Raw genomic sequence first — 18,919 nt, forward strand, 5'->3', positions numbered from 1 at the left:
TTGCTTGTAATCCCTAAATGCTTGTTTAAGCGTTTGGGATTCAAAAGCAGGACGAAATAGCATTTCACACTCGGCCTTGACCTGTTCGTAGGTCAAGGCTTGGCCTGCCTCGCCAAACAGATGGGACGCCATTTCCGCCGCTTGCCCTACCAGTGACAGTAAAAGGGCGTTGCGGCGGTTGAGGGAGTCATGGGGTAAGCCGCCCATGACATCTCGAGTCTGCGGATATGTGAACTCCAGGATTGCTTGGGCGGTCCTCTATACTCCGGCAGGTTACTCAGCATCAGCTTGCGGTACTCGGCTGGAGCCGGCTGAGGGTCATCCTGGAGCCATCCTGGGGCTTGGTCGCCCCCTGGCGCTTGCGGCTGTTCCATCGGGTCAACGGTTCAACGGCGGGACACAAAGTTATAAATCAATAGAATAAATGGTTTGTCACTTGAGGCTTTCTAGCCTAACAGCCAACACTGTTTTTATCACTAGGTTGGTAGTTTAGTTACAAAGATATAACTTAGCTGTACTTATCACTAGTTGGATTCTGAGGTTGTAGAGTAGGCTGGTAGGGGTAGATAGATGTTGAGGGTCTGAACTGCTGTCAGGAACTGATTTGGTTTTCCTTTATCACACTATAGATAGGAGGAGGGAGCTTGTAATTCTTTATTTTTTCTAAAAATACCCCTGTTAGATGCTATGGAGTAGCTCCGCTCCGGTGTGTGTGTGTGTGTGCGTGAAATCTCCTGTCCTTGCAACGCGCTTACGCACCGTCAAATCCGCGCACACAGGTAAAACGCGCACTTATCCCTCAACTCGCGCTCTCATTGGTCCGCTTTGTCCGTTGAATTTTATGATATTTCCGCACTCCGTTGCGCTACCCGTGAATGGCGCTCTGTGTTCCCGGTCACTAGCTCCACACCGTGGACGGACTTAGTCTAGTGTGGGTAGGAGGGGGGAAGCGCGTGAGGGGACGGGGGTAAATCCGTCCGTTCCCCCTGTGAGGAAGGGGGGAGTGCTGTGGGTTTGAGGTAACTGTGTGATGAGGTAATGGTGCCTTTTCTCCTTAATCCTAGGCTTATCTATTATATCACCTTGATTGTATTTCCTTCAGTGGAGAGTGGGCTCCTCCCTTTCCTCTGAAATAAGGGGTGTATTGTTGTTGTGCTGTAGGCTTGAGGTGATTAGATTGTGTATCAGGGCCTTTGTTATATTACATCTAGCTTCTATTTTTGTCCTTATCACAATTACATAACAGATTTGTTTACCAACCCTGTTCTATTTTTAGTTGTTATCACAATACACAATAAATCCAAGCCTGTTCTATTTTTAGTTTTATCACAACACAACAAATTGTTTGCCAATCTTTGCTCATAAATCTATTGTTTAGCCATCACACCAGGGTGGTAATCCCTGCAATGTGATATAATATCTGTTTTTCTAGATGGGTGGCTGCGCTGTAGCCTCTCAGGATACTTGGAGTTGACGTAGTTTTCTCTGTTTTGGTGCACTACACTCGTATGTTGGCTCGCAGCTCGCAGCTATGTGGCGTGTTTCAGCCTATCGGCGGCAGGGAATGTCCCGTCCTGCTAGCGCCGCTGATCCAAACCCGGCTGATGGCGGCAGGGAATGTCCCGTCCTGCTAGCGCCACTGGTTCGGATCCTGCTATCTCTTGCAGTAAAATTGGCCTATTTTCAGCCGTTTACACTTATTTGGCTTGTTTCAGCCGGTCCGCAGGCCTGTTTCAGCCCTTTGAGCGCTCAATTCTCCGTTAGATGTCGGCGCTTCTCGCGGTTCTTCGTCAAGTTTCGCTGTTTCACTTCCACAACTGCCGGATGCAGAGTTAGACCTTGCTGTCCAGGGTGGGTAATTCAGGTTGCTTGTGTCAGTTTTGCCAGTTTCACTGCTGGGAGTACCTTAGCCTCAGCTGCGCGTCTGCTCTACACTTGTGGTTTGCCGTAATCTCACACAGCTGTCACCAAAAGTTGTGGTATCCGCCGAGGATAAATGGCAGACACCGGAGTTCAATTAGATTACGGCAGTGTGACAGACGTGGACACCTTACTATAGAGAAGCTACGCTTCTCTAGCATTCACCAAATAATAATCAACATCTATTTCAGTTGTCACTTTATTGCAGGTCTAAAGGGTACTAAAGCTATATACAACAAACAATAACTACACAGATAGGAATAAATAATCATAACATAAAAGCATTATAATACATACACAATAGTCAGTTTGGGCAATAATGATCCCCCATCCCTGGAAAGGGTGGGGGGAATTAACAATACAGTTAACCATAATAAAACTTGGCAGATTCGATCATTAATTTTAGGCATAGGGAGGGGGTCGTCAGACCCCTTCCCCAGGACTCGGGGGAGGGCCATTGACCCTCCACCGAACCCCGGTCAGGGGTGCCATAGGCATGGCTCACGGTTGCCGAATACCACATTAGATTCTAGGGCTGATATTTGAAAAATATAGAAAAAAGGGTTTTTCTACCTATCAGTTAATGTTCATTTCTGACTTAATGGGCATCACTTTTATGGATATTATCATCCTTGTTCTTTGAAAATATACCTTGGATATTTGTTATTGTGTTTTCTAACTGCATAAACCATAAACATTGTATTCACAAGCACAATCAATCCTAAAATAATAAATTAAAATCTATAAATCCTTTTTTTTGCAAAGTATAAATTTTGGTTAATAATTAAGTAATGCACTTAATTTTTTTCCAGTCAAAAAAAAGAGAACTAAATTGGTTGAACTTATTGAAAAAAGCATTCTGATTATTGAACCTTACCGGCCTATAGAAATAATTAAAGTAATATTTTCCCCATCCATTTAAACAACAAATAATCATTTAGATTTCATACAAGACAAATACACTTCTTATTATTTTAGTATATAGATTTTTACCTATTGGAATAATCAAAGCAATATTTGCCCAAGCATGAAGCCAACAGCTTATAACCTCATTATTTACATCTCTGAAATATTCAATTTAATTAATATTGGCCAAATCCTATAAAATTTCTAAGGGTAGCCTAAAATTTAGGGTCTCCTACCTTTAATTACCTCGTACGGGCGGGATCGCAGTTAAGGACCTTATCGACTTGATGTACTGTCCAGGTCCTGGTCCAGCAATCCAGGAGAACTAAGGATGACTGTTACGCACCCTTATCTGTCCAAACACCCAAGGATATTAGGTTAATTAACATCCAACAGACAACCAACTCTCTGTGATGCACGACCTTTGTCTGAGAAGTCCCAACTGTGCATGGTAACGAGTTGCGCCTGTTTTGAGCCAAGGCATTCCCCCTACTCTAACTATTTATGTCGCGCATCTGACATAGTAGGAACCATTTTTAACGTCTTTAGTTATGACGCGGTGTTGGACCGAGATTCGAACCTATCACCTTCCCGACGACGAGCGGATGCGCTACGTGTTGAGCCACGGTCGCGGGTTAGGGTTAGGGTTTAAGTGTTATATATTCCTTTATATCAATGTAAGGCTACAGAAATGCTCTTAGGCTAGCTTAGGATACTGTATAGGATTTGGTACTAGAGTTTTCTACAAAGAGAAAACATAGGGTATAGGTTGAATTTTAAAAGAATTATAGTCCAAATTATATTCCAAATAAAGGCTATTGAGTTACAAATCCCTTAGCTTTACATCAATATGAATGAATGTCGTGAAAATTAGGAAACCCAACTACTTAACTAGCCACAGTGCGTTCGAAGGTGCTTTGACTTTTTTGTCAGAACCTAAATTGGGACATAGTGCATTTCATAACCCTAGGTTAGGTAACTTCATTTCACTTTTCAATAAAATCTAAAATGCAGCCGTTTTTAAGAAAATTGGATTTGAAAATTTCAAGTTAAATTTTCTTCCCCTAGAAGTTACCGCACAATCATGACTAGAAAAGCATAGTAAGATTATTTATTTCAAATTTTGAACAACTTTGCTTTTATAAAGTCTTTTCATAAATATATGATTTATTTAAGGCTGAATTTCCGTGACCTTAGCAAAGCAACTGATAAATATTGCCATGAATAACTCACTTCAGGAATGGTTTTATGAAGAATTTTATAAAAGCAAACATGTTCAAATTTTTAAATAAATAATCTTTGCTTTATTTGTCATGATTATGCGGTAACTCCTAGGGGATGAAAATTGAACTTGAAATTTTCAAATCTAATTTTCTAAAAAACGTCTGCATTTTAGATTTTATTGAAAAGTGAAATGAAGTTACCTAACCTAGGGTAAAGAAATGCACTATGTCCCAATTTAGATTCTGACACAAAAGTCAAAGCACCTTAGTACGCACTGTGTACTTGTAGCATGAGAACTTTAGTTTTATGTATGCAATTAAAATTTTCCAAAATTGTTTCTTATCAAAAATACAAAATTACTTGCTTCAAGAACAAAACTTCAATACCTGTTTAAATAATAATGTTCTCCATTTGTAAGAGAAACGCCAACCAAAGCACCAACTAAATAAGATTTAGATTATACATATTATAGCCGATAACTTTTAGTTTTAAATTGGTAAAGGATAAATAAGAACAGGGAAATTAAAAACTATCACATAACCTTCTCTTTTAATGAAAATCTAAACGGTCTCTGAGTCTTTCTTTATGAAACAGTTGACATTTTAATGATAATTTTTCAAACTATTTACAGGTAACTCTAAAGCTTAGATTATTTAAAAACCAATTATAGATTACCTAAAGCTATGTTCAATACATAGGAGAAGAAATAGTGTAGAAATCTTGGCAATTTTGGATAGGTTGATACACTTCGTTGTAAACTAAAATTTCCTTCAGCAACTAGAATAGAACAAAAGTTTCAACTTTTCTTTTTATTTTTTTAATTAAAACTACAAGTCTTTTAATATCTTTTTGACTTGACTTTAAAGAAACATGAAGCTTTACAAAGTGTCACAAAAAATCAGCTACGTGACGTCATAAAAATGAGGAATTATCTATCTCTTTTTTAGGGGTTTTCGTTCCCACTTCTCCTCTCATCCTTCATTTTTATGATGACGCATGGCTGATTTTTGAGCTTCAGAAACATGCTCAAATTAAACATGTATAACAAGGGTAAGAGTTTTACAGAATGAATAAAAATTACCTATCCACCAGACAGCCAGAATCCAGGTACAGTGTGCAAATGCGCCAACACATTCACATGTCCAGCATGGCATCCTGGCATTGCTACCTTCAAAATAATTAAATTAATCATTTACATTTAAATGGAAATTTATGAGTATTACTTCTGAAGAATTAAAAGAATTCTAAATGAACGTTTGAGAAGTGAATACTTTCTTATTTTGGTTTGTTTTTTAATTGATTTTATAGTCTTTTAGATATTTCAGATTGAGATAAATACTTTTTTTATTTCAACTTATTTTTTCTTTACTTTTAAAATATAAAATGCTATCATAAACATCAAATAAGATGAAAGATAATCTGAATCCTGTTCACTACCAATAAAAACCATAGAGCATATTTATAAAATATCCAGGTGAGTGCATGAACAGGCACATTCTTAATACTTTAGGTATATAGGTTTCACCATCAGGTAAATACACTTACCAACGAGAAGCAATATTGAAAGCTGTGCTAAGAATATAGAAACATTTCTATTTCTTTCAGGTGATCTTGCCATAAACTTTACAGGATCACAACTGAAACAAAGAAAAAAAATATTAAAATTCATGTATATGAAAGATGAAATAATGCATTATTATAATAAAAATCAGAAGTAAGTTAATCATGTACATATTTGCTCTCAAAGCTGAGTTTCAAATTGTTTAACAATTTATAGCAGTTTAAAAAGTTATGTTTCCCCCTAACATAGGTTTTATAATATTATAATTGACTTTCAAATGATATGACAACTCTTCAACCAAGACAGGAACAAGCAATACATAAAACTTACACATTCCAACTGAGAATAGCTTCAGTGATAACAAGAGCTGATACAGATATTATGATCATTACTGCTGTTGCAGTTTCTAAGTCTAAACAAAATATTCATGTCAAATATGCTGTTGATGATTTTGTGAAAAAGATTTATTACTTATGTCAGGTATATATGTCTAGAATAAAATTTAAATCAATCTGTTTGTTTCCAATATATGATGTTTTCTAAAACCATTGAATTTCTTGTTGATTTGAATGTTGAAATAAAAAAAATATAAAAAGTAAAGTAACTAAAAAGTTGCCTTACCTGCATCCTCTTCTATCAGAGATGGAGTTACATCCAGCATTACTCCAAAACTGGTCAAATGGTCACATTCACAGGTCACCTGTCCTTTAGTTTCTGATATCAGCTAGCAGAAAAAAGTCTTTTTAATGTTCAGTGCTGTGAATACAATTTAGAAAGGTTAAATGAACAGAACATTTGAAAAAAGTCTTGCTTTAAAATATTTTTGCAATCTTTGAGACTCTAATACCTTACAGCCTTTGTTTGAAAATTTATCCTCAGTTGTATCCCAGAAAATACATTCAGAATTCTTGGGTACAAAGGTGCATCCTGTAATATTCTAAACAAATAATAAACATTTCAATTACATGATTATATTTATCTAATTTAGTTGTATAACTTATCTTCTTTAGTTATAAAAACTTTTATTGTGTCATCAGGAAGATAACAAGTAAACATGTACAGATTTATAATAAATCAAATAAGCAAGGCTTACTTAATTATACTGTAAAAAATCCAATACTAAGATCCTGAACAAAATATACAATACATACATCATAGGCTAAATCTGTCTCGAAGGTTATTGTTGTTTTTGGTTTCAGCGGACTCTTGGTTCCATTGTTAACTCTCATTCCTAAGGTGAATAATTTTCAGATTTCAAAAAAATTGTGTAAGTTTTAAAATCATAATACCCAAAAGATATTCTCCAAGCATTCCACCATTATTCAATTTGCTATCAGCATATCTGAAATAGTTAGTAATTTTAAATTGTAAAATTAGAATATTGAATCTCAGAGATAAATTGTTCATATCACTTCCTTCAATTGAGGGCTATGACTGAGCTCTATTTGCAAAACAATGGATTCTATAATCTAAATATCTAACCTTGGAAATATTAATGACTCAAGATCAGTTGCTGCTTCTTTGATTTTGATGGAAGTCATAATGTAATTGTTACAGGTCTCAAATGCTAAATAATTCTCCACGCATATAGAATCCTAAATACAATTAAAAATTACAAGGTGTCTTACTTTTTCCTGAAGCCTCTTGGAGCTAAGTTTTGGAGTTATAGTGAATTCCACACTAGTTCCTCAATTTTGTATATTCTTTTTTTTTGTGTTTCTTATTTATTTACTGTTTATCTTACTGTGTACTGAACCTACCCAACCAAAAGACACCCTAATATCTAGTTAATGATCACAGTATAGCACTTTTATAGATAAGAAAATAAACATTACCAAACTTGCCTTTGAATCTTTTGCAAAACAGATGCTACCAGAATCATCAAATCTGTTTCTGGAGACAGTTTTTAGGGTTACTTGACCAAACTTAATAATGTAATTATCTCCGCAACTGAAAATGTATTTTGATTGATATAACAAAAATATATGATAATATGTCTATCTTCACCTCTCTTTTTCTTGGTCAAAAATTGATAACTGATAACCAACTGATTCTAAAGTATCTAAAAAATGAATGAATTGTTTAATCATATCTTATTTTTTTTTGTTAGATTTCTAATGATACAAATTACATATATCCTGTACCTATATTTTGAGATAGTGCTTTCCATCTTTTTGGGAGTACTGTAATTTCTTGCCATCCAACATAAGATCTGGAAAAATGTGCTCATTAACTTCAGAAATTTTTAAAATAAAACTAAATCTATGATTTCGTGTTTTATAAAGTAAAAAATCACCTATATATCTCATTAGAAATGTTAGTGTATTTATGAGCAAATTCATAGTTCTTCCTAAAACAAATAAAACATTTTGAGAGATTGTTTTAAAATGTTTGGCTGTATTTGTTTAATCTATGTTACATAAAAAGATAGTACATAATAAGTAAATAAAAAGAATAAAGATAGTACATAATAAAGTAAATAAAAGTATATTCATTATAGCTAAGAAAAAATTGTTAAGGAAAACTCAATATAGTAAGTATTGTAAGAGTATTACAAAAATTTAAATAATTTTTATCTTTTAACAGCTTTTTATAAGTTTTGATAAAGTTTCAAAATCAATGCAAAATAGACCTTTTCTAAAAATCAAAATATTCTTACTTGTACATAGTTGGATCAGTCACCAAGTAATCTGCAAATAATAAATGATAAAAATTAAACCCAACAAATATGAAATCAATTTTCTTTTGTAATTTATGCATTACCTAATATATCTGTTATGTTGAGCAAGGTACCTCCAGTTGCCATCTAGATTAATGCAAATACAATATGTATGAAGTAAGACAATACATACAAATTTTATATTTATAAAGTTAGGTTGGGTTTGCAGTAAATATGATATTATAGGGAATTTCTAAATTGAATCAATACCAAGAAATTTAGCATTGTCATAGCATGTCATATACCTACATATCAAAATCTTAGAATTTTAAAAATATGTACTGTAAAAAAGACTCACTCCATCTTGCTATAGTTTCTAAAGTCTTATTGTTTATTTCTAAATATATTCCGATTTTAAACTAATATACCTGATTGGCAAGGGTCATATAGTTTGCAATTTCTGTCAAGATGTCAATTTGTGGTTTGCCTATTAGAAATATTATTAGAGGATTTTTTTCTTCCTTTTTAAAAAAAAAATTATTACTTACCATCCTCAATCATGTCATTAATGTCATCTATCCAATTGCCAAAACATTCACTTCTAAAAATGAAAATAATGTTTTTTTTTAAATATTAAACTTATAAAATGTTTTACCTGTCAGGTTCTCTTGTTTCAAAATCTTGCAGACAAGTACTGCATTGCCATCTACTCATACCTTTCAAATTTAGTTTAATAAATTATATAAAAAAGCTATCTTTCAAATCAAGTATTAGTTACCTTTTTCATTTGTACCAACAGGACAAGGTTTGGTTGCCAATTCACCCAAGTTGGCTCTCCAAAAAATTCCTCTACTATCTTCCAAAAAAATAAAATTAGTCTTTAATCCATTAAATGATAAGCATAAGGATGCTTATATTTAAGAGAAAAAAATAAGAAACAGCATAAACCTTTTTTTAAACATCCATTTGGCTCAGTTGTTGAAGAAGTGGTAGAAAGTTTTGTTGTCATAGAAGTATGTGTTGTAGTCTTTGTTGATGTAGTAGTTATATAAGTAGTTGTATCAAACTTTTCAGTTGAAGTTGTAGATTTTTCCGTAGACAGTGATGTTTTTATACTAGTCAAAGTATTCAATGTAGTGGTACTTGTGGAAGTTCCTGTGGTAGCTATATTTGAGCTAGTAGTTGTTGATGTAGTTTTATATGTTGTTGTAGTTACCTTATCAGTTGTTGAAGTAATAGTTGTCGTTGGTTCATCAGTTATTGTAGGTGCTTTCTCAGTCGTTGTAGTTGAAGAAGTAGAAGTTGTAGGTTCTACAGTACTTAAAGTTGGTTTTTCAGTAGATGTAGTTAATTTTTCAGTAGTTGTAGTTGTTTTCTCAGTACTTGATAATGCAGTAATAGTTGTAGTTGTAGTTGTTGTAGTTGTGGTTGTTGTAGTAGTTGTGGTTGTTGTAGTAGTTGTAGTAGATGTAGTTGTTGTAGTAGTTGTGGTTGTTGTAGTAGTTGTGGTTGTTGTTGTAGTTGTGGTTGTTGTAGTAGTTGTGGTTGTTGTAGTAGTTGTAGATGTTGTAGTAGTTGTAGTTGTTGTAGTAGTTGTGGTTGTTGTAGTAGTTGTGGTTGTTGTAGTAGTTGTGGTTGTTGTAGTAGTTGTTGTTGTTGTAGTTGAAGTTATTAAAGGTTTCTTAGATAAAAGTTATTATGATTAATTATTGATGCTCAATTATTATAATATTGATTCAATACTTTTAAAATCAAGATAAAATTACCGAGCAGTATGATATGTCAGTTCTGTCTGTACAATCTTTGACAGTGTCAGGAACAAAAGCTATAATGTAATAATTATATTGCATGAAAATTTTATTAATTATTAGAAGTTACATTTTTAAAATTGTCAAATTAAACAAAAGTTAGATTACCTTCTTCTCCTTTGCAGTAATCTGAAAGAAATACAATCTTAATTTCATATCCATATGTTTTTATAATCATTGCTAAAATGAGGAAAAATTTATTTTGAAATATTTTTCTTATGCTTAAGATACAAAAAATTAAATTTTTGTGCATTTTTGATGTGTGGTGTTTTCATTTATGAGTATTGCTATCAGAATTATCAAAAGAAAAAAGAGGTACTAAATAAAAATTAGGTTAGTATTGATTATTTGAACACATAGAAATTATTACCTTTTTCAATTTTTAAAGTTCCTCTTTCACAGTACCAATAACTGTGGCAATCACCTGATTTGAAATTAGTTTAAAACAATTACAATAATTTTAGTTAACATGACTTTTAATTTTCTTGAAATATAGAAAATAAAATTTTATTAATTAATCTCACATGGATAAGGGAATTGATCAGAATTTCCATTGGCAAACATAGCACAATCATTATCAGTTGGAGGTTCACAATCTACAAAATAAATAGTTAAAGCAGTCAAACTGAAATTTTGCAACACTTAACATTATCATTAAATTATCATAAAATACAATACTGACTGCTTCAATTATATTTTACTCCACATTTATTAGATTTAGACACTACCTATTTTATTTTTTAGAGAACTGTTTGACTCCAGTCTGTAATCTAAAGGTGTATTCTGAAATCAAGTAAATAATTACCTTTTATTCAAAAACATTGATAAAAAAAATTTGAAATATTCTTATTCTTACCTCACATAAACTTGGTTCTTCAAAGCATCTTCCTCTTAATCTGAATCTGGCTAAATATTGAATTATGAATTAATTTAAGGATTTAAACTAAACAAAAAAGAATATTATTTAGTTACCTCCTTCTTCAGTACAGGAAGCAGTTTTCATTTGTTTTCCTTCACACCACCAATACTTTTGGCAATTACCTTTATTCAAAAAAATATAATTTTTAAAGACTAGATATTATTTGATACAATTTTCCTAAAAAGAAAAGAAGGGATTCTGTGTGGATTTCTCTTGAATTATCTGTTTTTTTTTCGTACATTTATTTAATGAAATTTCATTAAAAAATTTTAAAATCATTCTAATTTCTAACTTACTTACATGGCCATCTATGGTAAGTTGTGTACAATCCATTGTCAGTAACATTTTCACAATCTATGTCAGATGGTTCATAGCAGTTTGCAGACTCTATTTGTCCTAAATATAGAATTTAGATGTAGAATCAGTGCAGAGGGTTTTACTAGAGGGACGGGAAGGGGGGTACATAAAGCACCCCTCAATATCTATCTTCTGTATGCCTTTGTAAAGAATGATAAATTTTACAATAAAGTGTCATTTCTGTATAGAAGGTCTCAAGACACTAAATTCTAGGCTATTATTGACAACCAACTGTTACATTGAACCAACTTTATTATAAAAAATGTGCACATGTAACAACCAGTTACAAAATAACTAGTGGCATCAAGCTAGTGGCTTTATTTTGTTAAGCTTTTGAAGGAACAGAGCTTTTAGAAGTGAGAATTCGTACTTGTAGGGTCCATATTTTGTTGGTCCTCCTATATGACTAAAAAAGGACCCTGAGTACTATTTTTTCAATTTTTGTTTTAACTGCTGGGATCCTATCTCTGAAGAAGAGTATTAACCTGAGATTTGTAATACACTTGATAAAAACAAAATTATAAACAGCATCTTGATTGTGTTAACTAATAACTTTTACTACTGCCAATTTTAACATAAATTGTTCGCACTAAATAAAATGTGCATGTGCAAAAACTAAATTGTTTTTTTTTTTTAAATACTCCAGTAGTTATCTTTAAGGTGTGAAAAATAAGTAATAAATTAATTGGATCATAACAGATATACCATGAATGTGTGTGTAATCATTGATTTTAGTGTAATTGGCAATGCTTGGGCTTTCTGAATGTCGGGGAAATGCAAGGTGTGAGTCTAGACCACATCATCTTATATTAAAAACGAATAATGGTACCTGCTGCTTATATATTAGTTACATGACATCAATAATAAGGGTTGATGTTATATTTTGGCCCATAAACCGGCACAACTTATTACCATTGCTCTTTTCACTAGTGGCCACCTGATAACAACGTGCCCAAGTGTACTGATAGAGCTGTTAGTCTAGCCCTTACCTTATCCTTTTATTTTGATCTTAAAACTAAAGTTTTTACCTATCATTAGGAAACTTTACAAAGTGTCTAAAAAAATCAGCCATGTGACGTCATAAAAATGACGAATGAGAGAAGAAGTGAGAAAGAAAACCCCTAAAAATGAGATGAATAATCCCTCATTTTTATGGTGTCACATGGCTGATTTTCTGAGACACCTTGAAAAGCTTAATCATTACATACTGAAATAAACTCATACTAAGCTGGAGCTTCTTTACTAAAATATTTCCTTTGTAATTCTGATATGATCCAACTAATTTCCTTAATCCTTTTGACAAGTTAATAAAAACATCATTGTTATGTGTACATACATTGGCATTTTAGTAGAGCAGCTATTCAATAAAAGATTTGGTTTTATGTCACAACATAAGATTCAGTAAAATGTCCTTTTAAGTTGAGCACAATTCTAATTACTTTGACACAATACAATCTGTCCCGATTTTGTATTACTTTTGAGGAACACGACTCCAGTGACGTCATATTTTTCTTTCCCGAAAAAGGGAAGGGGGAAAGAAAAAAAAGGGAAGGGGGAAGAAAAAAGAGATGGGAGAAAAGGGGGTTTTCCCCATCTCTTTTTAAGAGATTTTCTTCCCCCCTTCCCTTTTTCGGGAAAGAAAAATATGACGTTACTGGAGTCGTGTTCCTCAAAAGTAATACAAAATCGGGACAGATTGTATTGTGTCATTACTTTCACTACAAAACACTTACAGGTTAGAGACTAGTTGGTGTTTGAAAGCATAAACGAGTATAGTCCCTTTCGGGGGCTTTAACCATGCTGGGCCAATTGCCTAACCATGCGGGGCAATCACCTAACCCAATATAACCTAACCTAACCTAAAATAATATATCAAAAGTTATTTTGAAAATACGACAAATCGCCCCTTAAGAGGCGTTGCCACGAAAGGGACTATCACCGCATAAACATTATATCCTGATATAATATAAATTGATTTAGTTTTGATAAAATAGTGTCCTTTTAGTTAAATTAAATTTTTTTTTATTTAAAACCTCATGTTTATCTAACTTTATTTTTTAATTTTAAAACTAATGACCTACTACACTTTTTTTAATAGCATCATTTTAAGGTGTAATAAATTTTATTATGTTTATGATTATCATAAATGCGCATAATAAATTTATTTAGTTTTGTGATTTCTCCCATTTTTTCCATTAAATATCTAGCTTGATATCTTTTTAATAGTGAAGCTACTCAATAATTATCTTTGTTTGTCTGTCTATCTGACCATCTGTAATGCTAAGTGGAAATAGTTGTTTCTTCTTGCTATTATATTAGATTAGTAAAGATGCCCTTTTCTAAAAGAATCTAGTTTACCACTTACTAAATCAGTTCGCTGTTCATGCTAATTCTAGTGTGATGGGCGTAAGCTGCGTACATGGCGGACGGACATATCTTGATTTCCAGTTTGCTTCGCTTCTAACCCAAACAACAGCATTAAGTTATGTACAAGTTTATTGAGTTAATGTTATAAAAATACTTAATTAAAGATATATACATATACATAATTAGGATAGGTTACATTGGCTGAAAAGAGATTCTTCCCCTACTTATATTTTAGGGGGGAAGGTTTCAAAGAACATAATTATTACGTCTATATTTACAGATTTAGGTCAGGCTAAGTATAACAGCAGATTCCTTCCCTATATGTATTTTGGGGGAGGACTCACAAATTAAATTTTAGACAACATTAAACCAAATTAAATTCAACATTAGACACTTTTTAAAAGCGAAGCTTTTCTATAATTAGGGTCGGTCCGTCCGTCCGTAACGGATAACTTTTTTCGTTAATTTAGGCATTTTAGAATTGCCCTATCGATTTCAAACTTTGCATGGTGATTCCTTTAGTAGTTAGGTACGATTCAGAAAGCGTAGCAACTCTATAATGATTACTAGAATGTCCGTACGTCCATTTTAAACATGTCGATGTTTTTACCTTTTTAACAACAAATTTTCATGTAATCATCCTATTGATCTGATTTTTGGTGTATTAATTCCTGGGACAACAAAGTATAATGTTATAAGCGAAGCAACTCTATAATCAAGTTCTAAAAATGTAAGTATGTCCATAAACATTATCCTGTATACAGCAGTTTTTCAACAAATTTACTTACAATTTTGGTTCGACTCTTATACATTTATATTCTGATTATTCAGTTCTGACAATATACAAATGTTAATGTCCTTTTGTCCTACAGTTTCAGTGCTTCGTTTTTATGGATGTTGTCATCCTTGTTTTACAAGGAAATCATTATTCATAGGAGTATAGCCAGTTTCATTTTAGGTCTGTCATAGAGGTTTCCTAAAGTATCATCATTTTCTATTTTATATTTCACATCTCTTTTTCTCCTCATCTTTTTATGAACACTGAACAATTACTCCCTAATTCACTTTTTCAATTTGTTAAGCTATGATCTATTAATGTTGTTGTCATCCTATTGATTCCAAATTTAAAATGGTGATTCCTGTAGTAGTTAGGTACGATTTAGAAAGCTCAGCAGCTCTTTAGTCGTCCATTTTAAACATGTTGATTTTTAACCTTTTTTGCAACAAATTTTTATGGGATAAATTTATGTGATTGATCTGGAATACTGATTCCTAGGACAACAAAGTACACTGTATAATAAGCGAATCAAGTTAAAAAACTTTAAATATGTCCGTAAACAGTATCTTGTTTTTAAGCAGATTTTTACCAAATTTACTTACAATTTTGTTTTAACTTTTATACATTTATATTCTGGTTATTCAGTTCTGACACGCTACAAGTGTTTCTGTCGTTTCAGAGCTTTGCTTTGATGAATGTTGTCATCATTGTTTTGTAATGAAGCTACTATCTGAGTGATTGAGTCTGACTGACTGTTGGTCTATACTAATAGCATAGTCTGATTTTATTAGCAATGCAGATGGTTCACTTTTCTACATTACGTCTCCTAGTTTCTCGAGCTTTTACCTTCGCCATTATTTCTATCTAGTCTCTTTTTAATCTTTCATTTGCCTTCATTAATCCTTTTAAAAAAGACAAAACTTTTTAAAAGTAGACTACTGAGTAAAGCTAATAGTGTACACTATACAGCTGATTCAGGGACAAGGTATATTCATGTGAAAGAAAATCCCCTAAATTATTTTCCAGGTGTCATACTTTGTAGGAAATTTAACTACTACTATTGTTTGTTGGTCGAAAAATCTTGCACAATTAAAAGATAATTCAAACATCCATAGTGCATTATTAATTTTGTATAGTTATACTTGGAATGATAATTCTCAGCATGAAGAAATATTTTTTTTGCAATCATGTCATAAAATATAAGATATAAAAAATATATATACAAATGGATATAGAATATGCGGATATTGTGACGAGGAATTTTTGTCATAGATTTAGGTTGCTCGGATATTGGTCAATACGTTCCTCCATTGTAATGATAATGTTATTTTTATAAGCCCTCAATGTTTCTTGATATTTGTTCAGCATTTAAGCATTAGTAATGTGTGTTTTATACACAATTGGGATAGAATGGTTGCTGGTCCTTATATATAATTTTCTGGAGGCTAATCCATAAACATCTTTATCACACATTTGAAATAACCCCTATGATGTTGCAGCCTCCATTTTTTTATATTTGTTCATAAATATTTCAAGGCTAAATTTGTGGCTGAGCACCTAGCCAGGGAGGGGGAGAGTATCAACTCCACCCACCCTCACACACATCTAATTTTTGTTCGAAGGCAAGAAATAATTACTGTAAGGGAGTTGGATTAATTTCTTTTCTGGAGGGAGGAGGAGTGAAACATCCTCTCCATGTAGCCTAAAACCAACTCTGAAAACTTCTCTAAAAATTTAAGAACAAGCAGTCCTGTCGTTTTAGCGATCTAAGAAGACAAACGCAGACACACAAATACAACGTATTATATAGTAGTACATAGGGGCTATGCCTTCATAGGTGTAAGATAAGAAAAAGGGCCTTAAACCATCTCAAGGCCTTAATTTTAAATCTAAATAGACCATCCTTGGACTTATGTGAAGCTTCCGAAAAAAGGTAAACCCAATATGTTCGGCAGTTATTGAAATCTTAATCTTCAGCGTAAATTAAATTATTCTAATGAAACTTTCCTAATATTTTTGTATGTTTAAAGAATTTAAACACGTAAATCAAAATGATATAAGGATGATACAGGATTATTTTAAAAGATTTATTTGTTATCTTTATAATACTTTTAATATTTTGAAAATAAATAAACAAGAATGATGTCAGGCATGATTCTAACCTAGGACGTAGTTGGAGATGAGTTGGTTCGAATCTCGGTTCAAATCGCCTCATAACTAAAGATGTTAATAGAGCTACCTTATTAGTAAAAGTAGAAATGTCTTTGTCCAAATCAGGCGCAACCAAGCACAGTTAGTACTGAGTCAGAAATCGTTTAATCAAAGGGTTAGTCGTCCACAATAGTTAGTGGATGTTAGTGCTTTGGGGCCATATGTTGTTAATTACCGTCAACATAGAGAGAGAAGGCCGGGAACATTAGACTGAAACAGGTTCCCAAAGTTTTATGAACACGTCCTGGCCTGCCTTAAAACCTTGGGGACTTTTATAAAATATTTACTGGGTTGTGAAAAGAAGCAATGCAGTGTATAAAACATAATTCTACCTACAGACGGGAAAATTTTGCTTTAATTAAATATGGGTATGTATTAAGAAATGCAGTGGAAAAGATTAATGAGGGAAGCTTACACTTGTAAGTATGCAATGTTTTTTTTGTTACAAAATCTGCAAACAAGCAGTAGGAAAGAATTGTTTGTTTCTATTATCTATAATACATAGAGAAAAAGTGATAGGTAAATAAAGCAACATTTCAATAAGGTTTATGTCAACCTTCCTAAACCAATATCGAAAGGGGTTGAATACTGACAAAATTTTTTTTGTTATCTTATTGCCGGGGGATTGAATACATCCCCCTAAATAATTAACATACTCAAAGTCTAAAAAGCACCCTTGGCTGCTTTAATGTGGTGATCACCTAGGGTGGTATATCCTTCCCCCTAATTTTTTTTAGTGGTGTATATTAACCCACTTCTTACACGATTCTAAATTCAATGCAAATTAAAGTCTAATTTCAAAAATATTGAAGGGTTTGCTAAAGTCAACCCAACATTTTATGTTCTTTAGGGATTTTACGGGATAAGACAACAACAATAAACTGATGTATAGATCCAATGTCTATAAACAAAATTACCTGTTCTGTAGATTACATTCATTTATTGAAAAGTTTGTACACAGCCAGTAAAAAACTACAGATGAAGATTTGATAAAAGTATCCAAAACTGTTTAATCTAATAATTTAAACAGTTTAATTTAAAGATTATTTATACAGGACAAAAAAACTGATAGATAGATAGACATTGACACACTCACAAAATATCTTTAAGGATTAATTTCATACTATTTTCTAGTATTTACATGGTTCTCAAACATAATTATTTTTCTTCAAGGAAAATCTTTAATATTTATTTTATTTCCATACCTTAACCCCTGAATATTTGTTAGTTAAATAATTGTTTGTTTACACTAATCTAATTTAAGGATGCTACTAGATGACCTTATCTATTTAATTATTTCATAAGATTGACAATAAAGCTATTCATTAACTAATTCTAAAAAGAAAGTATTTCTGAAATGGTTAAAGTACAAAGAAAAAAAAGTAAGAACTTTGTAATTAGTATGGAAATTCAAAGATAATAGGTTCAAGCGCCTTACCATCATGAAGTATGAAATGTAAATACAAGTACAGTAGAAGACTACCAATGATCAGAAAAAGAAAGAAAAAGAATACAAAAAGTGTCCGAAAAAGACTATAACAGACTAAAAGGAGATTAATACAGATAAAAGAAACAAAAGGGCTATTAATGACACAATAGAACACCTAAAAGGTTCAAACAGGATGAAGATGGACCAATAGGACCAAAATTAAAAGGATTATAAGAGAATAATAAAGAGTAAAATTGGCCAAAAATAAACACTAAACGACAATAGAAACTTTGATATTTTGTAGCAAAATACTAAGCAAAGCCTTCAACATGTAATGTTTTCATGAATGGTGGATTTTACTAAGTTGTGTTTACAGCTTTGAATATAGCTGTTTTTGTGCAAAAAAGTAATAGACAGATAATAGAAACGTGAATGTAAGGTTTAGTACTTTTCAAATTTAAATATTAGTTCATCTAGGTAAAAAGATTTGGAATTTTGGAAATATTAGGTTTATGACAGAATTTTTATTTGACCAAAATATTTGTTATTACTATTCCGATGTAATAAAAATTCAAGTTACATATATACAGACAGACAAAATGAAGTTATTGGTTAGCAGAATCTTCAGAGCAAAAGTTAAAAAGTGGCAGGACTCAGCACGTACTTATATCTAAAGAGGGTAAAAAAAGAACACAGTACATAAAGACTAGTAGTGAAAGATAATGTAGTTTTTGTCCATCAATTCAAATTTTTCCTAATCCTGCATGATAACTACAAATA

General features: G+C 32.4%; 2 protein-coding genes across 2 annotated transcripts in view; both read right to left on the reverse strand.

Annotated features, from left to right (window-relative positions):
• The window catches only part of LOC145335123 (latrophilin-like protein LAT-2), a 19,665-nt gene extending 12,461 nt beyond the window's left edge, over positions 1-7,204 (reverse strand). Inside the window, exons 1-12 of the mRNA XM_080180850.1 lie at positions 7,094-7,204; positions 6,901-6,953; positions 6,763-6,842; positions 6,459-6,548; positions 6,233-6,335; positions 5,942-6,023; positions 5,596-5,687; positions 5,132-5,218; positions 4,726-4,827; positions 4,437-4,491; positions 2,914-2,984; positions 2,572-2,641 (exon numbers count right to left, since the gene is read on the reverse strand). Of these exons, the coding sequence (XP_080036976.1) occupies positions 2,572-2,641; positions 2,914-2,984; positions 4,437-4,491; positions 4,726-4,827; positions 5,132-5,218; positions 5,596-5,687; positions 5,942-6,023; positions 6,233-6,335; positions 6,459-6,548; positions 6,763-6,842; positions 6,901-6,953; positions 7,094-7,152 (944 nt within the window). The 5' untranslated portion in view covers positions 7,153-7,204. The remainder of the gene's footprint in view (positions 1-2,571; positions 2,642-2,913; positions 2,985-4,436; positions 4,492-4,725; positions 4,828-5,131; positions 5,219-5,595; positions 5,688-5,941; positions 6,024-6,232; positions 6,336-6,458; positions 6,549-6,762; positions 6,843-6,900; positions 6,954-7,093) is intronic.
• LOC145335221 (uncharacterized) lies at positions 7,172-11,958 on the reverse strand. Its single transcript, XM_080180956.1, has 21 exons — positions 11,840-11,958; positions 11,298-11,393; positions 11,051-11,119; positions 10,935-10,984; positions 10,807-10,861; positions 10,603-10,674; positions 10,449-10,502; positions 10,187-10,207; positions 10,037-10,095; positions 9,219-9,951; positions 9,049-9,126; positions 8,926-8,986; positions 8,819-8,871; positions 8,699-8,757; positions 8,375-8,417; positions 8,271-8,301; positions 7,908-7,961; positions 7,756-7,823; positions 7,619-7,673; positions 7,452-7,561; positions 7,172-7,206 (listed from the first exon to the last, which is right to left on the reverse strand). Exons 1-21 carry the CDS (start codon positions 11,883-11,885, stop codon positions 7,172-7,174), a joined length of 1,902 nt encoding a protein of 633 aa, XP_080037082.1. The 5' UTR covers positions 11,886-11,958.
• Positions 11,959-18,919: the final 6,961 nt, after the last annotated feature.

This window comes from Acartia tonsa, chromosome 13 (assembly GCF_053477335.1).
Source record: "Acartia tonsa isolate MP-2025a chromosome 13, ASM5347733v1, whole genome shotgun sequence".
Taxonomy (NCBI): domain Eukaryota; kingdom Metazoa; phylum Arthropoda; class Copepoda; order Calanoida; family Acartiidae; genus Acartia; species Acartia tonsa.